Consider the following 20,565-nt stretch of genomic DNA (forward strand, 5'->3'; position numbering starts at 1 on the left):
GATTTCCATTTTTAATGCACAGTAACCTAGCTCAGTCTGTAGCTGTGCCTCGAAATCGCTCTGAACTTGTTTGTAAGTCATCCATAAGATTTTGAAACAAATTTGCTCCTCCCTTTTGGGGGGCTTCTGTACATTATCTGTTCTCTCCAAAAAGCAGAGCAGCGGTCTCAAATTGGGAAAGTGGACACTGCCTCCCCCTTCCCCATTTACAAGGACCGGGCGGGCACTGTTTTTCGACGTGGAGCCCTCGTGATGACTCCATCCTGATGGTTCTCAAGCTCAGATCTTGCTGAGTAAGGTCACTGCCTAGAAGTAGGCTGCCGCTGGACAAGCACAGGAGAGCTCCTGGGTGGCCTCGTGACTCTGGCCCCCTTGTTTGCGCGGCGTCCCATCCGTCCAGCCGGCACCTGGTGCCTGATCCTGGCACCTGCGGATTGAGAATTCCCTCGAGTCTGCGGGGCTGGAGGAGGACGCACGCCCGCGCGGGCGGCCCGGCTCCAGCGCGCCCCGGCTCCTCCTCTGGAAGCGGGACACCGCCCCCCCCGGGCTTCCCGCGCCGCGCCGGAAGCCCGCAGCCACCGTGGGCGCCTGGGGCTCCCGGCTTCTCCTCAGCCCGCGAGGCCCGCGTCCTCGGGCTGGCCCAAGGGACGCCTGGGCACTGCGGGCCGCCGCGCCCCAGGTCACCACGGTCGTTTGGACCTCAGTGCTCCCTTCCCGGGGGCCCCGGACGCCGCGCTAGCGCCTGGGGCTCCGGCCCACGCGTCCTCCCCGGCGCCCAGCGCGCGGTGAGAAGCGCCCCCGCCCCGCCCCTCCGTGTGACGCGCAACCGGCCGGGCCAATCAGAGCCCGCGGCGCGCGCCCCACGCGCCAGTCCCCCGCCCCCCAGCTTAAGAAAGGGCGCGCGGGCCAGGCCCGGCCAGAGCGCCGCGCCGGGCGGAGAGCGCAGTAGTGCGACGGCAGGTGGCGCGGGTCCCGCGGCCCACACGGCCCCTCGAGCGTGGCGCTTGGTCGCACCCAGCGGCGAAGGCGCCTCCTGCCGCGCGCCCCGACGGCGCCCGTCCGCCTGCAGATGCTGAGGTGAGCGGGGCAGCGGAAAGATGCTGACGCTTCTGGCCGCCGGTGTGGCGCTCGCTTTGACCGCCGCCGGGGCCCAGGACAGCCCGGTGCCCGGCAGCCGCTTCGTGTGCACCGCGCTGCCACCGGAGGCGGCGCGCTCCGGCTGCCCACTGCCCGCGATGCCCATGCAGGGCGGCGCGCTGAGCCCCGAAGAGGAGCTGCGGGCCGCTGTGCTGCAGCTGCGTGAGACCGTCGTGCAGCAGAAGGAGACCTTGGGTGCGCAGCGCGAGGCCATCCGTGAGCTCACGGGCAAGCTGGCACGCTGCGAGGGACTGGCGGGCGGCAAGGCACGGGGCACGGCGGCCACCGGCAAGGACACCATGGGCGACCTGCCGAGGGACCCTGGCCACGTCGTGGAGCAGCTCAGCCGCTCGCTGCAGACCCTCAAGGATCGCCTGGAGAGCCTTGAGGTAGCGGCGTGCGCGGGGCTGGGGACTTAGGGGGTGACGCCCTGGGGTCGTGGGATGGAGGTTATGCTGGAGATCGGGTATGTGGTCCTGCCTGGTGTGCGCTCATCCTTGGGGCGAACTGAGTTTAGGGGCTTAGGGGGAGGTTCTCGGTCCTGCTCTGGACCTTCCGTGGCGTCGCACCCCTTCCTCCCGCCCACCCCCATCTCCTTGTTGGAAAGAGCTGAAATCTCCCCACTTTGCGCTTCTGGTCCCACTGAGTCACCGTGAACTTCCTAAGATCCTAGCTAGCTAACCCCGACCACCAAGACTGAAGCGAAATAACCAAGACCTGATAACCTCTTAACTCTCCCTGCAAAATCCAAATCTCCTCGAGCCCGGGGCGTACTCCCGCTGGCTGTGAGGCTACATCCGGAGGTCAACTGCCCTGGGCATCTGCTGTTTGCTTTTATAAATCAGGTCGAACTGAACAAGAGAAAAGGTGGGCAGGGACTCGGGAAGAGAGTGCAGGGGGGTCATTAGAGCAAGCATCTTAACTTCAAAGATGCCTCTGCCTACTAAGTTGGACCATTTTAAGTGCCCTTCCGGATAGCTTTGGGGGAAGGGAACATTATTCCTTTCTCTTCTTGAAAGATGTGTGCAGTTCGGAACTTTGAGAGAGAAATCATCAATTAATTTTTCTTTACACTCTTATTCAGAAGTGTGGACATATCTGTTAATAGCGTTCATCAACATACCTATTAGCAAAACTAGGTTTAAAATTACAGGTGGTAATTATTGCTAAATTATTGGAGGGGTTCTTTTGGCATGATAGCTAAATACAGTATTTCCAGCATCTGTACCTCCCATTAGTCATTATGATTACTAACAGCTAACATTTCTTGAGTACTAAATATAAGTCAGGCATATTACTTAATTTTAACCCTTGCAATGAATGACATGAGGCAGTTCTATTTTCTGCAGTTTACCGTTTAGAGCACTTGGACGTAGGAAGGGGTAAAGAACTTGCCAAGGGCTCTTGGCTAAGGCAGCAGCAGGCTGCTTCCAGAGCCAGCATGATGGCAGAGGAATAGGAGAAATAGGAAGTGAAGATTTAGAAACAGCATTTTAAAAAAAGATTTCTGGAATTTAGAATAGTAATATTTTATGTCTGTTATTTTCCAGAAATATCTCTGCAAGCTTAGTTATTTACCTTTGTATTGCTCCAAAACTTGGAGGCTGTTTTCATTTCTAGAAGCAAGCTCACTAGCTTTGAGTACCATTGCTTAACTCTGTCCAAAAAAATCCTCTTTGTTTTGGTCTTTAACTGACATAGAATAGTGGTTAATTTTTTTACTTTTTATTAAGAGGAGAAAAGCAGCTTTGAGAGGGGAAAATGGGATTTGCAAGTTTTAAATACTGCAGCAAAGTAATTCTTGTCTGACTTTGAAATCTTTTCCTTAAAAAAAAAGCATCAGTGAAATGCTCCCTTTTGAGCCACTAGCATGATTTATTGCTGAGTTTTGGAAGCTTCTCCCTGTGTGGTCTGGCCATTGGGGTTACATGTCACAATTTCTATTCAGTTGGCCTGAATGGCTCTCCCTCTTGTTCCCCCTCTCTTGGCAACTAAAAGCTCCAGCTCCGCACGAACGTGTCAAATGCTGGGCTGCCCAGTGACTTTCGAGAGGTGCTACAGCGACGGCTCGGAGAGCTGGAGAGGCAGCTGCTGCGCAAGGTGGCAGAGCTGGAGGACGAGAAATCCCTGCTCCACAATGAGACCTCCGCACACCGGCAGAAGACAGAGAGCACCCTGAACGCGCTGCTGCAGAGAGTGGCGGAGCTGGAGCGAGGTGCGTGCTGTGCTTGTTTTGGCTGGGAGTGGCCTGATATCCATCACTTGTGGTCAGACCACAGAGTTCAGTTTATGGCCAGCAATGACATGGAGGTATTCTCGGATGTTTGTACAAGTAAAGCAGGTGTGATAGTGGTCATCTCAGGAATTAGTTCTCACTCCCACTGGCATTACCCCTGGGGAAGTGAATGAACTGGGGACCCGCTCAGGTAAACAACCTGATCTCTGCCCTTCTGCCTCATGGGCATTTCAGTCTCTTCTTAACTAATCATTGCAGGAAATTCTGGTATCTTCTCTTTCCTGTTCACACTATGGGGGGGTGGGGGTGGTAAATTTCTCCCACAGGAGACCAAGGGAAGAATCAAGGACCCTAGATAATTCAGATTGTACTATCAACTCCCAGTTTGCTGGGCGGTGTGGGTGTGATGTTTTGGGTTTGCCGACAGTGGGTGCAGGATAATAATCTTCTCAGATGCACCAACATGGCAAAGGCAATTTTTAATTACTGTTTCATGAATTGATAGAAGTTCAACAGCAGAATTCCAGAGATTCTGTAATGATATTGGCGGAGAAGGGCCAGATGGAGAAGGGGGTGGGGTCCTGTATCCCACAAGCCACTTCTCCTTTACCCCTTTCCTGTTCTCTTTCCCCAGAGAAGTCTAGCCTTTCTTCTCTGAAAGGGTGTGTGCTTGACTTGGACTCTTGAGTTTCTAAGACAGTCTCCTCTCTGCCTCACCTCTGCTTCTGGGTGAGGCCAGGAGGCTCCTTAGGTCTCAGAGCCTTCCCTGAAGGCAGAGTAGCTGTGGCAGAGGCCTTTCCACCAGGCAGGAGGGGAGAGCAGCATCTGGCCACAGCCAGAGTGGATCCCTTGACCCACTCTCAGCCACAGTGGATCCTTGGGACATTCAGGGCCATGGCATGAGCACACTGTGGATTAGTATCTTAGTATCTTAGCTGTAGAATCAGAGCAGGGCTCTGCTGGAAACCTTGAGGGCTGTGTAGCTCTCTTGGTACGGTGGCCAAGTTGCCACGAGGAGACGTGTTGATAGCAGTGCAGAGTCAGAGTGGAGCAGTGGCAGATGGTGCTAAGTGCTTCACCCTGGAGATTGGATTTCTGTTGTACCCATTTTACAGATGAGAAGCATCTCACTTCTCAGCCAGACAAATATCCTTTGGGTAAAGGGGACCAGAAAGGCCTGGGCCTCATGAGGGGCAACAGTGACACGAACCTGCACCTTTCTCTTATCTGTTCCCTGATTCAAGGCCTCTTACTTGTGTTTCACTTGCTTATTCCAGTCCCCTTCATCGTGGCTTTTACCACCTAGAGCTGCCACTTGGAGACTCCCTCCCATCCGCAGCCTGCCAGTTCACAGCCAGAGGAAGGAGTCAGGACTCGGGCCCACCTTTCTTGATTCCGGCCATCCATAGTTCTCACTGAAAGTCCTCAGAGCTTATCTGACCCACAAGGGATGCTTGGTGACATAGGAGCCAAGCCCCAGGTGGCCATGCTTGCCAAGGACTGGCTCAAGAGAGGCAGCTCAGCTTTTATGGTCTGCTGCCCTTTGACCCCACTGTGGAAACTCTGGAATCTTCCTTGTGCTCTGCCAACTTAGTTTTTGGAGGAGTCTTTAAGGAAAGTGACCATTTGCCAACCAGTTTGTTTTCTGTCCTATTTGTGACCACCGTAAAGGGATATGTGACCACAGTGTGCCATGAGTAGAATATACACTGAGTCCCCCACATTGTCCAGCTGAGCCCAGAGGAGGCGGATTTCAGCGGTGCAGCAAGTGGAGGCTTTTGAGCTCTCTGGCCGGAGGTCCGTGATCCCGCACCTATTCTGGGCTAGGTACTTGGCTGTGGGCTTCGCACTCTGTCCTCTCTAGGCCCTGTAGCCACCTGTGGCAGGTACTAGTTACAGATGAGGGACTGACGTGAAAGAGCACAATGATGCCCACATGCACTGCAGAGCTGGGGTGGAGGTCGGTGGTGGTCTAGAAGAGGACTGAAGGTCCGGGCCCTGCTGGACAAGAGGCTCCCTGGAGCTTAGCAGGCAGCCCCCATCCCCTACAGTGGATGCTTGCGCTACCCAGGTCCCCAGAATCCCCATGTTTCCTTGTTGCAAGACCTAATCATTTGCAAGGGCCTCAGAGTCTGGACCAGCTGGCCGGGCACAGCTCAGCCTTGTGTTGAAATCAGTGTTGGCACTGAGAAGACCAGAGCCTCCTGCTTCTAGCCCCAGGCTGCCCGCCCCCCTCCTTAGACTTGTCTGCCACCTGCAGTTTCTGATTTATTGGTCAGGCCTTTTAATTCCTTAATTGCTTTTAACTAAGTTTCCTCTGAACCTCTAAGCTATTTTATTCAAATAGAGCACCAGCTTTCAGGGTGTAAGCCCACTCCTCTGCCCCTTGGCTCTCCTAACTCTAATTAAACCTATCTGTTGTCACCGGGCTAACGATATTACCAACACTGACTCTTATTAAATTGGCAAGCCTGTCCTCCTGCACGCATAGAAGCCATTTCTCTTTATTAGATAATGATGCCTTCATTAAGAACATGGCCATTTGCCACTTGAAGATTAAGTGCTGGTGGCTACATATAGTGGAAAGAGGGACTTCCGGTCCCTACTTGGTCATTCACTAGCTGTGTGACCTTGTGTAAGTCACCTTACTTCTCTGAGCCTCGGCACCTCAACTGTGCAGTCTACAAAATCGGGGAATGGGGACTTTTGGTCTGTCTCTGATTTTGTTTGGCCTAAAGAGGGCCCAGCCCCTCAGCTTCCTGAGGTGCCCTGGTCTTTCCAGCCTGTGACAGGTATTCAGCAGTGCCACAGCCTGTGTTGAGGGGGTGCTGTACCACAGCAGGTCAGGGCAAGGCAGGGGAGACGGCAGGCTTGAGCAGATGCTGGCTGGGAAGCCCTGCTCCACAGAGGCTGGGAGGGTGGTGCTGAGCCCTTTGCTGCCCTGGGCAGAGGCCCTCCTCAGTTGGCCGTGCACTGTGGCACCAAAGGGCTTCTTACATGTATCACTTACTCTAATGGAAATGGAGCCAGTGGGGAGGGCTGTGGTGGAGAAAGGTCATCTGACCGTCTGGCGCCTCGTGGGTGCTACTGAATGCATGTTGAATGATATCTGGGCTCCTTCACTGGCAGGCTCCGCTCCCCAAGTACAAGGAAAGCTTTCGCCATGACAGCTCCCAGAATCGAGGGTTTTCTGCAGGCTTTGGAATGTGTGACGGCAGGGACTACTGTTGTGAAACTCATTCTGAGTTTAAACCAAGACTGCATTGAAAGTTACTTAAGTCTACTTGAGACTTTATGGTCAAGGATTTTAGAAGTGCCGTGTACCCGGGGGTGGCCAGGGGACCTGGGAGGTTTTTACCAGTCCCAGAAAGGTCTGCAAGCGGGAGGCTCTGGCCGGGTTGTTCGCCTGAGTGAGGGCACCTCTTCTGCCTCCCACGGATTCCCTACCACAGGGAATGGTCAAGAAGCGCTGTCCTCTCTAGGGAAGAAAGGCGCATCGGGAGCAAAGGTGTTCACCGCAGGGATTCAGACCGGCAGCCATTTCTGAGTGAAGTTGGCATGTCAAGACCCGCAGCCCCACTCCTTGCCCTAGTGATGGTAATTATTTAGTGTCGCAAGTGACATCCACTGAGAGTTTGTTAAGTGTCCAGTTCCTGTGAGACTTCCTTCCTGTCAGCACAAGTCCCCTTGGGTTCCGGACCCTGCCCTTGGTCGAGAAACCAGGGAAAGATCTGAGGAAATGAGGTGATGCTGAGGAAGGGTTTTCTGGAAATCTCCCTCATGCCTGTATGAATGACATTAACTTGACTTGTCTCTATCTCCTTCCTGAAGACACAAGGTATGTCTGTGAAAATAGTATCAAACTGGGCTCCTTGGCGCACACCTGTAATTTCAGCAGCATGGGAGCCTGAGGCAGAAGGATTGCAAGTTCAAGGCCAACCTGGGCGAGGCAGCAAGACCCTGCTGGGGAAAAAAAAAAATGAAAAGAGCTGGGGATGTAGCTCAGTGGTAAAGCACCCCTGGGTTCAGTAGCCAATACCATAAATGAGTAGATTGATAGATTGTTCAGAAAATAGGAAATATTACCAGAAGGGATCTGAGTTTTTCCCTTTTGGATTTAAATAGGCCTCTTCTCCTGTCCTAAAAGACAAGCCAAATTCTCTTCCACGTCCAGTGCGTTGCTCATGGGAGAGTCCTTCCCCACTTTCCTGGGCCTGCCTGGGTCTTGAACTAGCTGGTACCTTTGGTGGTGTCCTCGTTGGTGGTAGACCTTTCCATGCCCTGGTCTCTTCGAGGTCACTCTCCTGTACCTGCCACCTCAGCCACTCCCCTCATAGCTGAAATCACTGCCTGATTTCCCTCTTTACCTGCTACTGGGTCCTTGTCTGTCTTCCCCACCCCTCCCTGAGGGCAAGCGCTGCCTCTCTGACTGCTGGACATTGTTAGCACTTGGAACAGTGGCCCGCATGTGACAGGCACCTGATAATTCTAGGGACTGCCTGCGTGGGGTCCAGGTGACACGCCTTCGCCCAGGCTGGAAGAGTGTGGCCTAACTCGCTGTGACTTCTCTTCTCTCCACCAGGCAACAGTGCGTTTAAGTCACCAGATGCGTTCAAAGTGTCCCTTCCTCTCCGCACAAACTACCTGTATGGCAAGATCAAGAAGACGCTGCCCGAGCTGTATGCCTTCACCATCTGCCTGTGGCTGCGGTCCAGTGCCTCGCCGGGCATTGGCACCCCGTTCTCTTATGCTGTGCCCGGGCAGGCCAATGAGATCGTGCTGATAGAGTGGGGTAACAACCCCATCGAGCTGCTCATCAACGACAAGGTAGGCCTGCTTGCACACCTGCAGCCCGGGAGGCAGCAGATCTGGGTGTTGAGGGGCGGGGATGCCTGGAGGGAATTCAGCACCTGGCCGGCCTTCGGCACACCATCCAGATCCCGCCAGCCACACTCACCTTCATCCTAGAACGAGGGCCACGGGCATGCGTCCGCAGGGCTGTCCTCACTGTGTGGACAGCTTTGCACTGAAGGGTGGCAGTCAGACAGGGAGTAGGGGCAGCTGCAGCTGGTGGTGATCCAAGCTGTGTGTCTGCCAAGAGGCTGCAGAGGGTCCAGGCCCCAAGGGAGTGGAAGGAGCAGAGAGCAGACCTCAGCACGCCCCCTGGGCAGCCTGAGCTGTCCCCCAGGTGTGCTGGCTGAGGGTGTGTGCAAGTCTGAGTGTGATGGACTTCTCATGGGCTTGTCTTTTTGAGAGGTCAGGCTTATTGAAATACAATTTTCATTCAGTGAAATTTATACTTTTAAAGTACATTTCAGCTAGTTTTGATAAATGCATTGTGTGACCACAACCACAAAAATATACATATGATATCAACATTGTGTGTGTATGTACATGTATATAAAACAGCATGTATGTTTATATATAATAGTGTCATCACCCCCAAATTTCCTCATTTGTCTTCATAGTCAGCTCTTGCCCCAGCCCACGGCAACTGCCAATCTGTCCTCTGGACCTACGGTCTTGCCTTTTCCAAAGCAAATGCCCCTTTTTAATAGGCATTGAGAAATGAGGTCTCCTTGAAAGATGGGTTCTAGGCCCACTGGCACCTACCAGTAGCCCCAACTCCACACTTTCCTTCCAAAGTCATACTCAACAAAAAAGCATCCTCTTCCTTCTGGCTGCATTTGGGCATTTGAATGGCTGTATTAACTCCCTGGCTGCCGAAGCCACTCCCCAGGCTGGAGGGGGGAGGTGGCCAGACCCCTCGCTCTGTGGTCATCACTGAGCTGCCCCCGTGGAGTTTGTTTAAGTTGGAAATCTGTGTAGCAGCCTGCTGGGCTCCTAGCAGAAGCCACTTCCCTGAGCCAAGGATTAATTGTTCTAAATAACACCCCAGGACACGGCAGGCCTGAGAGCCTTGTTTTCCTCTCTATTTAGACCTCTTGTAAACATCTAATTCCTGGGAGGGAGGCTTCAGGTTGCTAGGAGACCAGCAGTAACAACAGGGCGGTCCACAGCCATGCCTTCTGTGGTGTTTGCAAGCTGAAGGAGCCTGTCCTCGCCCCGCAACCCCCCATGCACACGCCAGAGGCTTCCAGCCCTCTGCACGAGCAGGACTGCAGGACAGGACAGCGGGATGAGGCACGCACAGATCCCTGAGTGCTGCCTGGGAGGTTGGGGACTCTGCCTGAGAAGATCCCTGTTCTGACTGTTTTCCCAACTTGGCCCACTGGGACCCTGACTCCCTTTGGCTCCGCAAGGAGAGCTCAGGGCCAGCATGGGAAGGTGGGTCCTCAGCCAAGCCAAGGTGTCCCCTTCACAGTGAGAGGCTTGTGCCGAGGCTGCCCTCTGCCTCCGAGAGTGTCACACACAGATGGAACCAGGCTGTCACCACCTGCTGGGGAGTCCAGCAGGGACCCAGGGGGACGGGAGAAGCAGGGATACCAGGGCTGCCAGGTTCCTGCTATCACCCGCCCTGGGGGAGTCCCTGCAGTCCTCGCCCGCCCTGTGTCACCTCCCACAGGTTGCACAGCTGCCCTTATTTGTCAGCGATGGCAAGTGGCACCATATCTGCATCACCTGGACGACGCGGGACGGCATGTGGGAGGCTTTCCAGGATGGAGAGAAGCTTGGCACTGGGGAGAACCTGGCCCCCTGGCACCCCATCAAGCCAGGGGGTGTGCTGATCCTTGGGCAGGAGCAGGTGGGTTCCTCCCCGGATGCCACAAGGTGGGGCTGCCAGTCCAGCAGCACAAGGCTCCCTGGCCGCTGCCCCTGCCAGCTGTCTGCCCCCCAGAACTGGCCACTGTGGCCTGGTAGCCTGATGGTCAGTGAGGTCCCTGGCAGCATGGCTTGTGCTGTGTTGGGGGCTCAGGGCAGGTACAGGGACATGGCCAGCGCTAGCAGGGACCAGGTTGGTGAGGTGGGTTTCGACACAGGGGCAGGAGTGTTCCTGTGGCCACAGTGCATCTTGGGATTCAGGGTCCAGCTTCGTCCTGGGGTGGAGGGGCATCTTCCGGTGTCCCGCAGACCTCTGAACATTTGGCCTTGGCTGGCAGAGGATGCTGAAGCTGGACTCCAGGAGCTCCTTGCTCAGGGCCCCTGGGAAATGCCTGCGGAACTCAGCCTGCCAGGGATGTGGGAGGAGAGGGGAGACCTGCGTCTGGGTGAGGGGAGCAGAGACCGGACAGACGGGAGTCACCCTGCCCTGAAGGTCACCTGTGCTGAAGGTGGGAGGCGGAAAGTAAGGGAAGGGTCTCCAGGCCCTGTGTGGGTGCGGGGTCTGGACCCCTTGTCCTACCTCCCGCCTCAGTTCTTCCACTACTTCTCCCCTGGGAGGGACTGGGTGTTGGGAGACCCAACCCCTATCCTAGCTTCAGGCAAGTGTCTCCCCTTCTGGCCTCACTTTTCCCCTAGATCAAAGGGGTACTTTGAGGGAAGCTGCCTTCCAGGCCTGACATGCCCCGGAGCCCAGGAACCGAATCTGTGGTCAAGTGTGACTGGGGGGGTGTCGGGGAGGCTTCAGCCCATGTCTTCCTGGGGAAGGAACAGCCTGATGTGGGTGTCCTTGTACCTTTCCCAGGACACCGTGGGGGGGTCAGGGAGGCTTCAGCCCACGTCTCCCTGGGGAAGGAGCAGCCTGATGTGGGTGTCCTTGTACCTTTCCCAGGACACCGTGGGGGGGTCAGGGAGGTGTTCAGCCCACGTCTCCCTGGCGAAGGAGCAGCCTGATGTGGGTGTTCTCGTCCCTTTCCCAGGACACCGTGGGGGGCAGGTTTGATGCCACGCAGGCGTTCGTGGGGGAGCTGAGCCAGTTCAACATCTGGGACCGCGTCCTCCGCCCTCAAGAGATCGTCAACATTGCCAACTGCTCCACCAACATGCCCGGCAACATCGTCCCCTGGGTGGACAACAACGTGGATGTATTTGGAGGGGCTTCCAAGTGGCCTGTGGAGACCTGCGAGGAACGTCTCCTGGACTTGTAGCCACCTTCTCCTGTCCAGGAGGGGACCAGGCTGGCCCTGGGGGTTCAGGGCCAGTTACTCCCCAGCCTAACTGTAAACCCCCGCCCTGGTGGGCAGGACCCAAAACCCACTCCTGGGGATTTCTAAGACTGAGACTGAGTGGCAGCATTTGTCACTGGCTTGTTTGTTCCTTCCCAAGACCTGGTTTTCTGGGGTAGTGCCCGAATCCCCTGGAAGCAGCCCTGAGCGACACCTGGGCAAAGAACTGACTCCTGCCAGGGTGAAGTCCGCAAGCCCCTGTCCAGAACCCCAGTAAGTGCTGGCACAGCCCAGCCCTGCCCACCCCCTAGGATCCCCGGTGTCCCTGTTGTCTGTTCCCTTTAATAGCTGTGCAGCCACCCCCCACCCCAACGGTGTGTCCCTTGTGTGGTGTGCACCCTGCCGACAGCGACCCCTGTGCAGAGGGGCTCTCCCTGCGGCCTGTGCATTGAGTCTCTGAGGAAGCCTCGGGCCGAGGCGAAGCCCTGCCTTCCCCAGGCAGAGGGGGTGTCCCTGGCTCCAGAAGGGAGAAGGGCGGTGACAGCTGACCCTCCCCCTCTGCCTCCTCTTCCTCAAACCCCCGCTTTGACTGAATCATCTCTGACTGAATCATCGCTAGGTGGCTTGGAAAGGCCTCTCTTCTCATCTGGTGCCAAAGTTCATTTGCAGCTTCTACAACCATCCCGTGTGGTTTGGGGGACTTATTTTTTTCCCAGCAGCAGAGAACAGCCATGAGGAGGCCCCCACTCCTGGTGTTCCGCCCCCGTGAGGCGCGTGCTTGTTCTAATCCGCGTTGTTCCCTATCCCTACTGTTTCCCCTGAACTTTTAGGAAAATGGATGTCATTTGATATTTGCTTAGTGACTCCAGGCTGCTTAACACATTGTAACTTATTTTAAAGAGAAAGTGATTAAGTGGGGAAATTTACAAAGCTAAATATTATATATTTTATTTTTCATACCTGTTTGAAGTGTGGATCTGTGGAAATTCCATTCGTAGGACCAAGTGGACATGCCCATCCTGACATTGTACGCCACGAGAACTCTTAGTGGTGGAATTTTGATTAAAATGCACTGGAAGATGCTTTGGGCTGTTTTCCCTGTCTGGGCCGAGGGCGCAGGAGGGTGGGCTTGGCACCTCCTGGCAGAAGTGCAGCTGCTGTGGTTTGCCAGGGCCTCCCCCGTGAGCCCGTGGGCACATGGCCTGAGCCGGGAAGACTCGGGGAGGCTGAGGAGGCCTGGAGGAGGGTGTGGTCCAGCTGTGTTCCCTCCCCCTCAGCACCAGGCTGTGGATGCCCAGCAGGCTCTGAGGCCCCCAGTTGTCACTCTTCTCAACCGGGGAATCAAGCTCAGCACGAGGACCCTGAGCTGCCTCCAGGTGTCCTTCTGCTCGCCACCTAATCTGTGCAGGTGCTGCACAGATCTATTTAGCATCCCATTTAATCCATTTAACATCTCCTTTAATTCATTTAACAAACCCCTGAAAGGCTACCCCTGGCAGGTGAATTCACAGAACAATTAAAGTGGCAATTGGCATCTGCAGCCAGTGAAGGTCAGACCCTGGGTCACAGCCAGTGTGACTCAAGGCGCTGTCCCTTCCACCCACTGCTCCCACTCACCTCTGCCTTCTGCTCTTCGGCTCTGAGGAACCTGGCTCCACGGCTTCCACCCGGAGCCCTTCCGTGTTCCCACCTGGCCCTGATCAGGACACTGATAGTGTCCCCACCTCTGTCACTGTGCCATTTTTGTCCATTCTTTTCTTTTTTTAGCACTGGGGATGGAACCCAGGGCCTTGCCCATGCCAGGCAAATGCTGTACCCCTGAGCTACATCCCCGGCCCTCCATTTTTATATCTAGCAACCTCAGAATCTGTCTTGGTTTGTCCCCACCTAAGAGTCTAATCCAGGGGCCACCTGACAAGATGTGCTTGATACCAAGGCTCAATGGGAAAAGTAACCTCTGAAGCCAAGACCAGGGGTCCTCCAAGGTCCCTGGAGTCTTCTTCAGGGTTGTGAATTATGATCTCAGGAACTAAACACCCTTCGTGTTGGGTAGAGGTCTTTGGACCCCATTATGCTGAGGCCACATGGATAGCAGTTATTACAAATCCCCTTGATGAAAACTCCCAGGCGGCCCTGGAAGGGGGACAAGAGGTTTCCTCATTTTGTGCACACGCCAGGTGCTGAGCTGACCTGTCCCTTCCTTTGGCATTGTCTCCTGCAAAAGCAGACCTTTGGAACCCCCGCCGATTCAGGTAACTTCCTCCGCGCAACTGGGGGAGCTTTGAGCCCAGAACATGGGACCAAAATGCTCTTTGCTGACCTGATCTGAAGACAAGAGGACCCACCTCTCCTCCTGACTGCATGCTGGTCCTCGTCTGCGATGGTTGACATGCCTGGACAAAACAAATGAGCCATTCATTCAATCCAGTGAGCTCGTTAGGCCTGGAGCCCCCATCTAAAGGAGACCCCTGGCCTCAATTTCGCTACCAAGGCCCTTACCCTTAGCTTGAGGCCAGAAAACACCTTGTTAGTGACCTGGGTTTTCCAATAAGGGTGGAGTAGAGAGTGTCCTGGATGATAGAATATTCTGGTTGGGTAAGGATTGCCATGGAAACTGTAGCTGAATGATCAATGATTAATGAATTGAAAAGTGATAAAACGCAGCTGAAACAAAGACGACTGGGGACCAGGTCTCTGCCAAAGGAGGAGGCAGGTTGGGAACCTTCGTAGCCTCCAGGGGCTCCATACAGCTTTCACTATATGGAAGGTATTGGAAATAAAGGACATCTCCCTGTTAGGCACAGATATTACCATTATTCTGTCAACAAGTATTTTATTTTATTATTGGGATACTGGGGATTTAACTCAGGGGCAATTTACCCCTGAGCTTTATTCCCAGCCCTTTTAATATTTTTCATTTTGAGGCAGGGTCCTGCTAAGTGGCTTAGGTCCTCGCTAAATTGCTGAGGTTGGCCTCGAACTTTCAATCCTCCTGTCTCAGCCTCCCGAGTCACTGGGATTAAAGGCATGTACTACTGCGCGTGGCTCAACAAGAATTTTAGGTGCTAATGTGTACTTTGGCCACTCTTCTAGGCTCCAGTATTCTAGTAGTAAGATAAATTATTTTAAGTGGAGATTGGTTCCAGTGGGACTGTATCTATAGATAAGAGGCAAATATATAATAAGAAAAACACAGGTGAGGAGTTAGGGTATAACAGGGGAACCACCTCCTTGGGTCACATTTAGGCTAGAATTTGATTGAACAGAGGGAGCCAAACTTGGGTGGACGTCCTGGGCAGAGAAACAGCAGTGTGAAGACCCTACACTGGGCTGAGCTTGGATGTTCAAAAGAAGAAGTAGCCAAGGTGACCACATGGACTGGGGCAGGGAGGAGTGACAAAAGGGATGGAAAGGAAGCAGGACCAGAGTTCAGATCTTACTCGAAGTGCAATGGGAAGCCCTGAGGTTGTGAGCAGAGGAGAGCAGTGACTTGATCAGTAACTTCAGAACACGTCTTTTCCTGGTAGATGGAGAACAAACTAGAGAGGGTTGTAGGGAGCCCAGTGAGGAGCTGCAGTTCCCAGGCCAGGTGAGGGGCGAGGAAGGTGTGGATTGGGGCAGTTCAGAGGAGACAGGAAGAAGTGAAAGGATTTAGGATGTCCTTGGAGATAGGAGTTGCCAAGAATTGCTGATTATCCAAGATTTGGAAGAGGGAAATCAAATATGAGATTTTTACAAAGCTTAAGAAACTCCAAGTAGGATAAACTCAGAGATCCACACCTAGGAACATCATAATCAAACTGTCAAAAATCAAAGACAGGAAATCTTGAAAGCAGCAAGAGAGAAGAGACTCGTCACGTTCAGGAGATCCTTAATAAGATTTACAGCTGAGTTCTCATCAAGATCTATGGAAACCAGAAGGCAGAGCGATGACATATTCAAAGTGCTGAAGGAAAAAACAAAATTATCACCCATGAATCCTTTATCTGGCAAAACTACCTTGCAAAAAAATAGAGGCAAAATTAAGACATTTCTAAATAAATGAAAAACTGATGATTTAACACTAGCAGACCTGCCCTGCACAAGAAATTCTAGAGGCAGTCCTTCAGGGGGGGATGAAAGGACACCAGACAGTAACTCAAACTTACATGAAGAGATACAGACCACGGGTAACTGGAACTAGACAGGAAATTACAAAAGACAGTGTATATGTAATCTGAATGCCGTAGCTCTTTTTTTCTATTTGATTTAAAAGACAACTGCATAAGGCATAATTATAAATTTGCAATGATGGATATAAATATATGAAGGCACAATTTGATAATAACAGAGCAAGAGAGTGGGGAGAGAGCAGAGCTACATAAAAGCATTATTTTTTGGTATTATTATAATTAAGTTGGTATTAATCTGAACTAGATTGTTATAAATTAAGTTGTTAATTGTAGCACATAGGCAACCATGAGGAAAATAACGCAAAAGAATGTAAAAAGAAACCACAAGGAAATTAAAATACTACACCACAAAATATCCATTTAATATAAAACGGAGGAATGAAGGAATAAAAAAAGCACACAGCAAATGGCAAACATAACTGTTTTAGTTGCTTTTTTCATTGCTGAGACTCAAAAGACCTGACAAGAACATAGAGGAGGAAATTTTTATTTTGACTCATGGTTTCAAAGGTCTCAGTCCACAGATGGCTGACTCCATAGCTCTGGGCCCAAGGTGAGGCAGAACAATATGGCGGAAGGGCATGGTAGAGGAGGGTCGTTCAGGACATAGTAATAAGGAAGCAGAGAGAGTAAGCTCCACACATCAGGGACAAAAGATAAACTCCAAAGGCACACCCCCGGGTACTTCCTCTGGCCACACTCTATCTGCCTACAGTTACCACCCAATTAAACCATGTAGATGGATTAATCCACCGATGAGATTTCAACTCTTATAATCTAATCCTCTCACCACCTCCTCTGAACCTTCTTACATTGTTTCACACATGATCTTTGGGGAGACACCTCCTATCTAAACCATATCACCTACTTTATCAGTAATTACTTTAAATGTCTCTTAAATGCTCCAATTAAAAGGCAGAGTTTGAAAGAATGGATTTAAAAATTGATCCAACTATATATCATCCACACATGATGCACTCCTGGTTCAATGATACCAACAGGTCGAACATACAAGAAAGGGAAAAGATATGTCCCACAAACAGAGAGCTGAATGACTAGGCTAATAACAGACAAGATGGACTTTAAGACAAAAATCATTCTGACATCACAGATGCTGAGAAGGACAATAACTGTCTGTTGACCATGTTGGGGACAGAGTGACCTTCAATTTGGCACATAATTTTTAGGAACTTATTAAGACTACAAGACCTTACACTGAAGGTGAGGTGATGCCATCTCTTTCCTGCAAGCTCCATTATGCATGAGTTTTGGACGATTCCCCTGGAGCAGGATGTCCTTGGTGTGATGTCTACCCATGCTCCCGGCATCATTGGAAGTCTGCAAGGATTACGTGGGGTGGTGAAGTTCTTGAAGTACCCCGAGGGTAGCCAGGTAAAGGTGTATTGTGTCCCTTCCAGGTAAAGGCAGTCTCCAGATGATCGGACGTCAAGACATGCACTGAACAGAACATATGAGCCAAATGTACAACGGCAAAACCTTCACCAGGTGCCAACGGAATAGAGTGATTTCAGATTTCAATAATACTAGACATGGGAGACGTGACCCAACTTGAAGATTGCAGTAATTCACAGTGAGTTGCTGTTCGTTCTTTCCAAGTTTAAGAATAGACCAAGTTGGACTGTTAATTGAGAAGCAGTGGGGATAATCACCCCTTCACTAAATGGGTCTTGGCTAATGAATTTCAATCCCGAAGGTCCTTGCTTTAATTTAGATAGGGCTGTATTAACTATTTTAACTGGGGATGGTCCGTGGAGTCCCATTTTTTCCAAGTCAATTTGTAAGTGGCAAGGATTTAATTTAATTTTAATGTATTAATCATTGGGTCAGGGCTTCCATGCCCACACCATGACAGCAAGGAGTCCAGGCAGGGCACTAGTGACCGACTGTGGTGTCCTCCTCTGTCTTATGTTCAGTAACTTCCCTAAGATCATAGAGTGGATCTTATTTAAATTTAGCAAGATCCCCATCTGTAAGTGTGATTTGAGCCTCAGGATGGATTAAAGCCACAAAGGTTTGCCAATGGACATTTGACCCTAGATACTAAATGTAGTTTGGGTGTACTGGACAGGGGCAAATGCCAGCACTTTCATCTGGTTTTGGATAAACTCTTTTAGTGAGTGTTGGATTTCCAATTGGGTCTAATAGTAGCCTTCTAGTTCAATGTTTTCTCCCCCATATCCAGACTCAAATCAGTACCATCAGAGTTAGAGGGCTACCGCGTGTCCACGACTGAGTTAGCTCCCCAGCTGTGCCACAGATGTGCTAGACACATTTCCCCCATAACTCTGAGGATCAAGATCTTTTGCTGCTACTGTTGGGGGAGGAGGCAGAGGCGGCAGGAGTAGCAGTAGCAGCAAAGGCAGGTTGTGGAGTTGGAGGGAGCCACCTGCTATTGAAGGAGTGTGAACCACAACACGCTGCTTTTTCACAAATGACCACCTATCTGCCCACAGTTTTGCACAGGGACTGAGCGCCCCGTAGAAGACTGTCCATCCTGAGTAGGACATAACCAGCGGGCATGGGTGAGAGTCATCCCCCTGAACCTACTATCAGCTGTGACTTATGCTAAAATTGAATCAAGACCCAGGACTTGACTTGAGAGGCACAGATGGGACCAGGATGAGACAGGAGACCCTTCTTACTTCAAGAAGGGGCTTAATCCCAGCTCTCTAAACTTCTGGTCTAGGTTGGTTAAATCTATAACACTGACTTTCTTGCTAGTCCAAAAATGTCTTGAGAGAGAAGAGAAAGTAGACTGGCTTGTGGTTTTTATGAGGTGGGGTTGGGGCGAGGGTTCCATGTGGGGTTCAAACTTCCACCCACACCAAGAGAGAGTGCTCCCCAGCTTTCTCACCAACTTTCCCCCACATGAGACTCAACAGCTGTCAGCACCCAACTGTCACAAAAGGGAGTTAGATGGTTTATTACAACACCAATACTATCCAAATTCATGTACAGATTTAACACCATCCTTATTAAAATTCCATCTGGCTTTTCTGCAAAAATTGGGCAGCTGATGCTAAAGCTGATAGGAAATGAAAGGGACCCAGAGAAGCCCATTTTCTGTTGCTGTAACAAAATACCTGAGACCAAGCAGTTTATAAGAAATGAGATTTATTCAGCTCTTGGTTCTGGTGATTAGGAAGTTCAAGAACATGGTGCCAGCATATGCCTGGCATCTGGTAAGGGCCTTCCTGCTGCATCCTAACATGGTGCAGAGGACATCCCTAGTGAGACAGAGCAAGCATGCTAGCTCAGGTCTCCCCTCTACTTCTCATAAAGCTACCAATGCCATCATGAGAGCCCCACCCTCATGACCTCATCTAACCCCAGTTACTTCCCAAAGGTCCCACTCCAAAGATTATTATCTTCATGCAAACTGGGGGATTACATTTCCAACACATGAACTTTGAAGGGACACATTCAAACCATAGCACAAGTGTTCACAGTAGCATTTTTCCTAACATCCCCCAAGTGCAAACAACCTAGATGTCTATCAGCTGATGAATGAGTAAATAAATCATGGTATATCCATACAATGGAATATTATTGTGCAGTAAAAAGGAATAAGAGACATGCTACTGAGGAACCTTGAAACGAAGGTTCAAGTGACAGAAGCCCATTACAAAGGGCCACATAGAGTATGATCACGCTTATGCAGAATATCCTGAATAGTGAATCTATCGAGAAGGTAGATGAGTGGTTACCAGGGCCTAAGGACGGGTGTAGTATTACAGCAAAGTGAGGAGTATGGAGTCTCCTTCTGGGGTGATAAAAATTTCTCCAATTGATTGTAAATATTCTAAAAAAAAAACAACCCTGAATTATACGCTTCGAGGGTGAATCTTATGGTACCCAAATTATCTCAATTTTTTTAAAGAAAAAATGAGGTTTTGAAGCAGGTGGGTGGATGCCATTGACTGAGGTACATATGAAACAGGGTTAGGCAAGTTTAGAGGAGCAGTGGGGACACCAAGGGGTTCGTTTCGGACCTAAGTTTGAGAACATATTTTAGTGGAACTATCAAGTAGGCAATTGGATTTAGGGAGACGTTAGGGCAGCAGGAAAAAATAAAAAACCTGGGGTTAAAATGATACTTCCTGCTCTCCAGCCACTCCCAGCCTCCTGCTGCTTGAGATCAAAGCACGGAGTTCTCCTCATGCGGACTAGTGCTCCTTGTTGGTAGAAGCAAACCAGGCAGCAGCCCACTTAACTCGGTATGCATTTATGGATCCTACCTGTGTCCTGTTTGCAAGAATGAGAGGTTCTCCTCATTCAGAGGGACAAGACACAAGAGCCGGGCAGTCAAGGCCACCATTATGCAAACCATGATCTCAGAAAGCTTTTAGCTGCCTGAGCCTGGGGCAGGGACGTTTTCCAGAGTGACTCTTTATAATGGCCCCCTGCTCCACGTGGATCAGCTAAAATGACTTTCTGAGCCCAGCCTTGGTGGCTTACAGAACAGCCACAGGATCCTGAAAGGAGTCAGCATTGAGCAATCTGATTGTTCCTGTAGGCAAGGCAGCTCACCAAGGCCAGAATGATGCGTGCTCCGTTTTGCGACTTTGGCCTTGACCAGCTGCTGGTTTCCCATTGTTTTCTCAAAGAAGCACAAGGCAAATTTACCCGATGATTTTACCTCCCTCTACAAAGCAGTGCAGCTCTCTGTAGTTGTCAGTGCAAATATTCCTAAGCACATTTAAAAACCCTGTTCAAGCAGAAACAGAGCACAGAAGGCTGAAATTGGAGGATGGATTGACATGTCCTTGTCACCCATCATCATACACAGGTGATCGTGTCCTGGGGGCACAATACAGCCAACCCCTGGCTTTCCATGCTTTAAGGGGGCAGCAGAGATTCTGAAGGTTCTACATCTCAGCTGGAGACTTGGGTCTTGCAGGAAGTATCCCACGGGTTCTATTTTGCTGTGAGACACCCTAGCTACAACATAACTGGGCATAATGCATATGCACAGGTGAAAGAATAAGCATAA

General features: G+C 51.4%; 1 protein-coding gene across 1 annotated transcript; it reads left to right on the forward strand.

The window, feature by feature from the left end:
• Positions 1-936: 936 nt before the first annotated feature.
• Positions 937-12,446, forward strand: NPTX2 (neuronal pentraxin 2). The gene is made up of 5 exons (XM_079120256.1): positions 937-1,526; positions 3,136-3,352; positions 7,956-8,200; positions 9,900-10,079; positions 11,134-12,446. Exons 1-5 carry the CDS (start codon positions 1,098-1,100, stop codon positions 11,359-11,361), a joined length of 1,299 nt encoding a protein of 432 aa, XP_078976382.1. The 5' UTR covers positions 937-1,097; the 3' UTR covers positions 11,362-12,446.
• The last annotated feature ends 8,119 nt before the right edge of the window (positions 12,447-20,565 follow it).

The sequence above is a fragment of the Sciurus vulgaris genome, assembly GCF_902686455.1.
Source record: "Sciurus vulgaris genome assembly, chromosome: 18".
In the NCBI taxonomy this organism is placed as follows: domain Eukaryota; kingdom Metazoa; phylum Chordata; class Mammalia; order Rodentia; family Sciuridae; genus Sciurus; species Sciurus vulgaris.

Coding starts and splice junctions, on each gene's coding strand:
- NPTX2 (XM_079120256.1), top strand. CDS start 1,098: ATGCTGACGCTTCTGGCCGCCGGTGTGGCGCTCGCTTTGACCGCCGCC. Junction 8,201..9,899: donor AGCTGCTCATCAACGACAAG/GTAGGCCTGCTT, acceptor CACCTCCCACAG/GTTGCACAGCTGCCCTTATT. Junction 10,080..11,133: donor TGATCCTTGGGCAGGAGCAG/GTGGGTTCCTCC, acceptor TCCCTTTCCCAG/GACACCGTGGGGGGCAGGTT.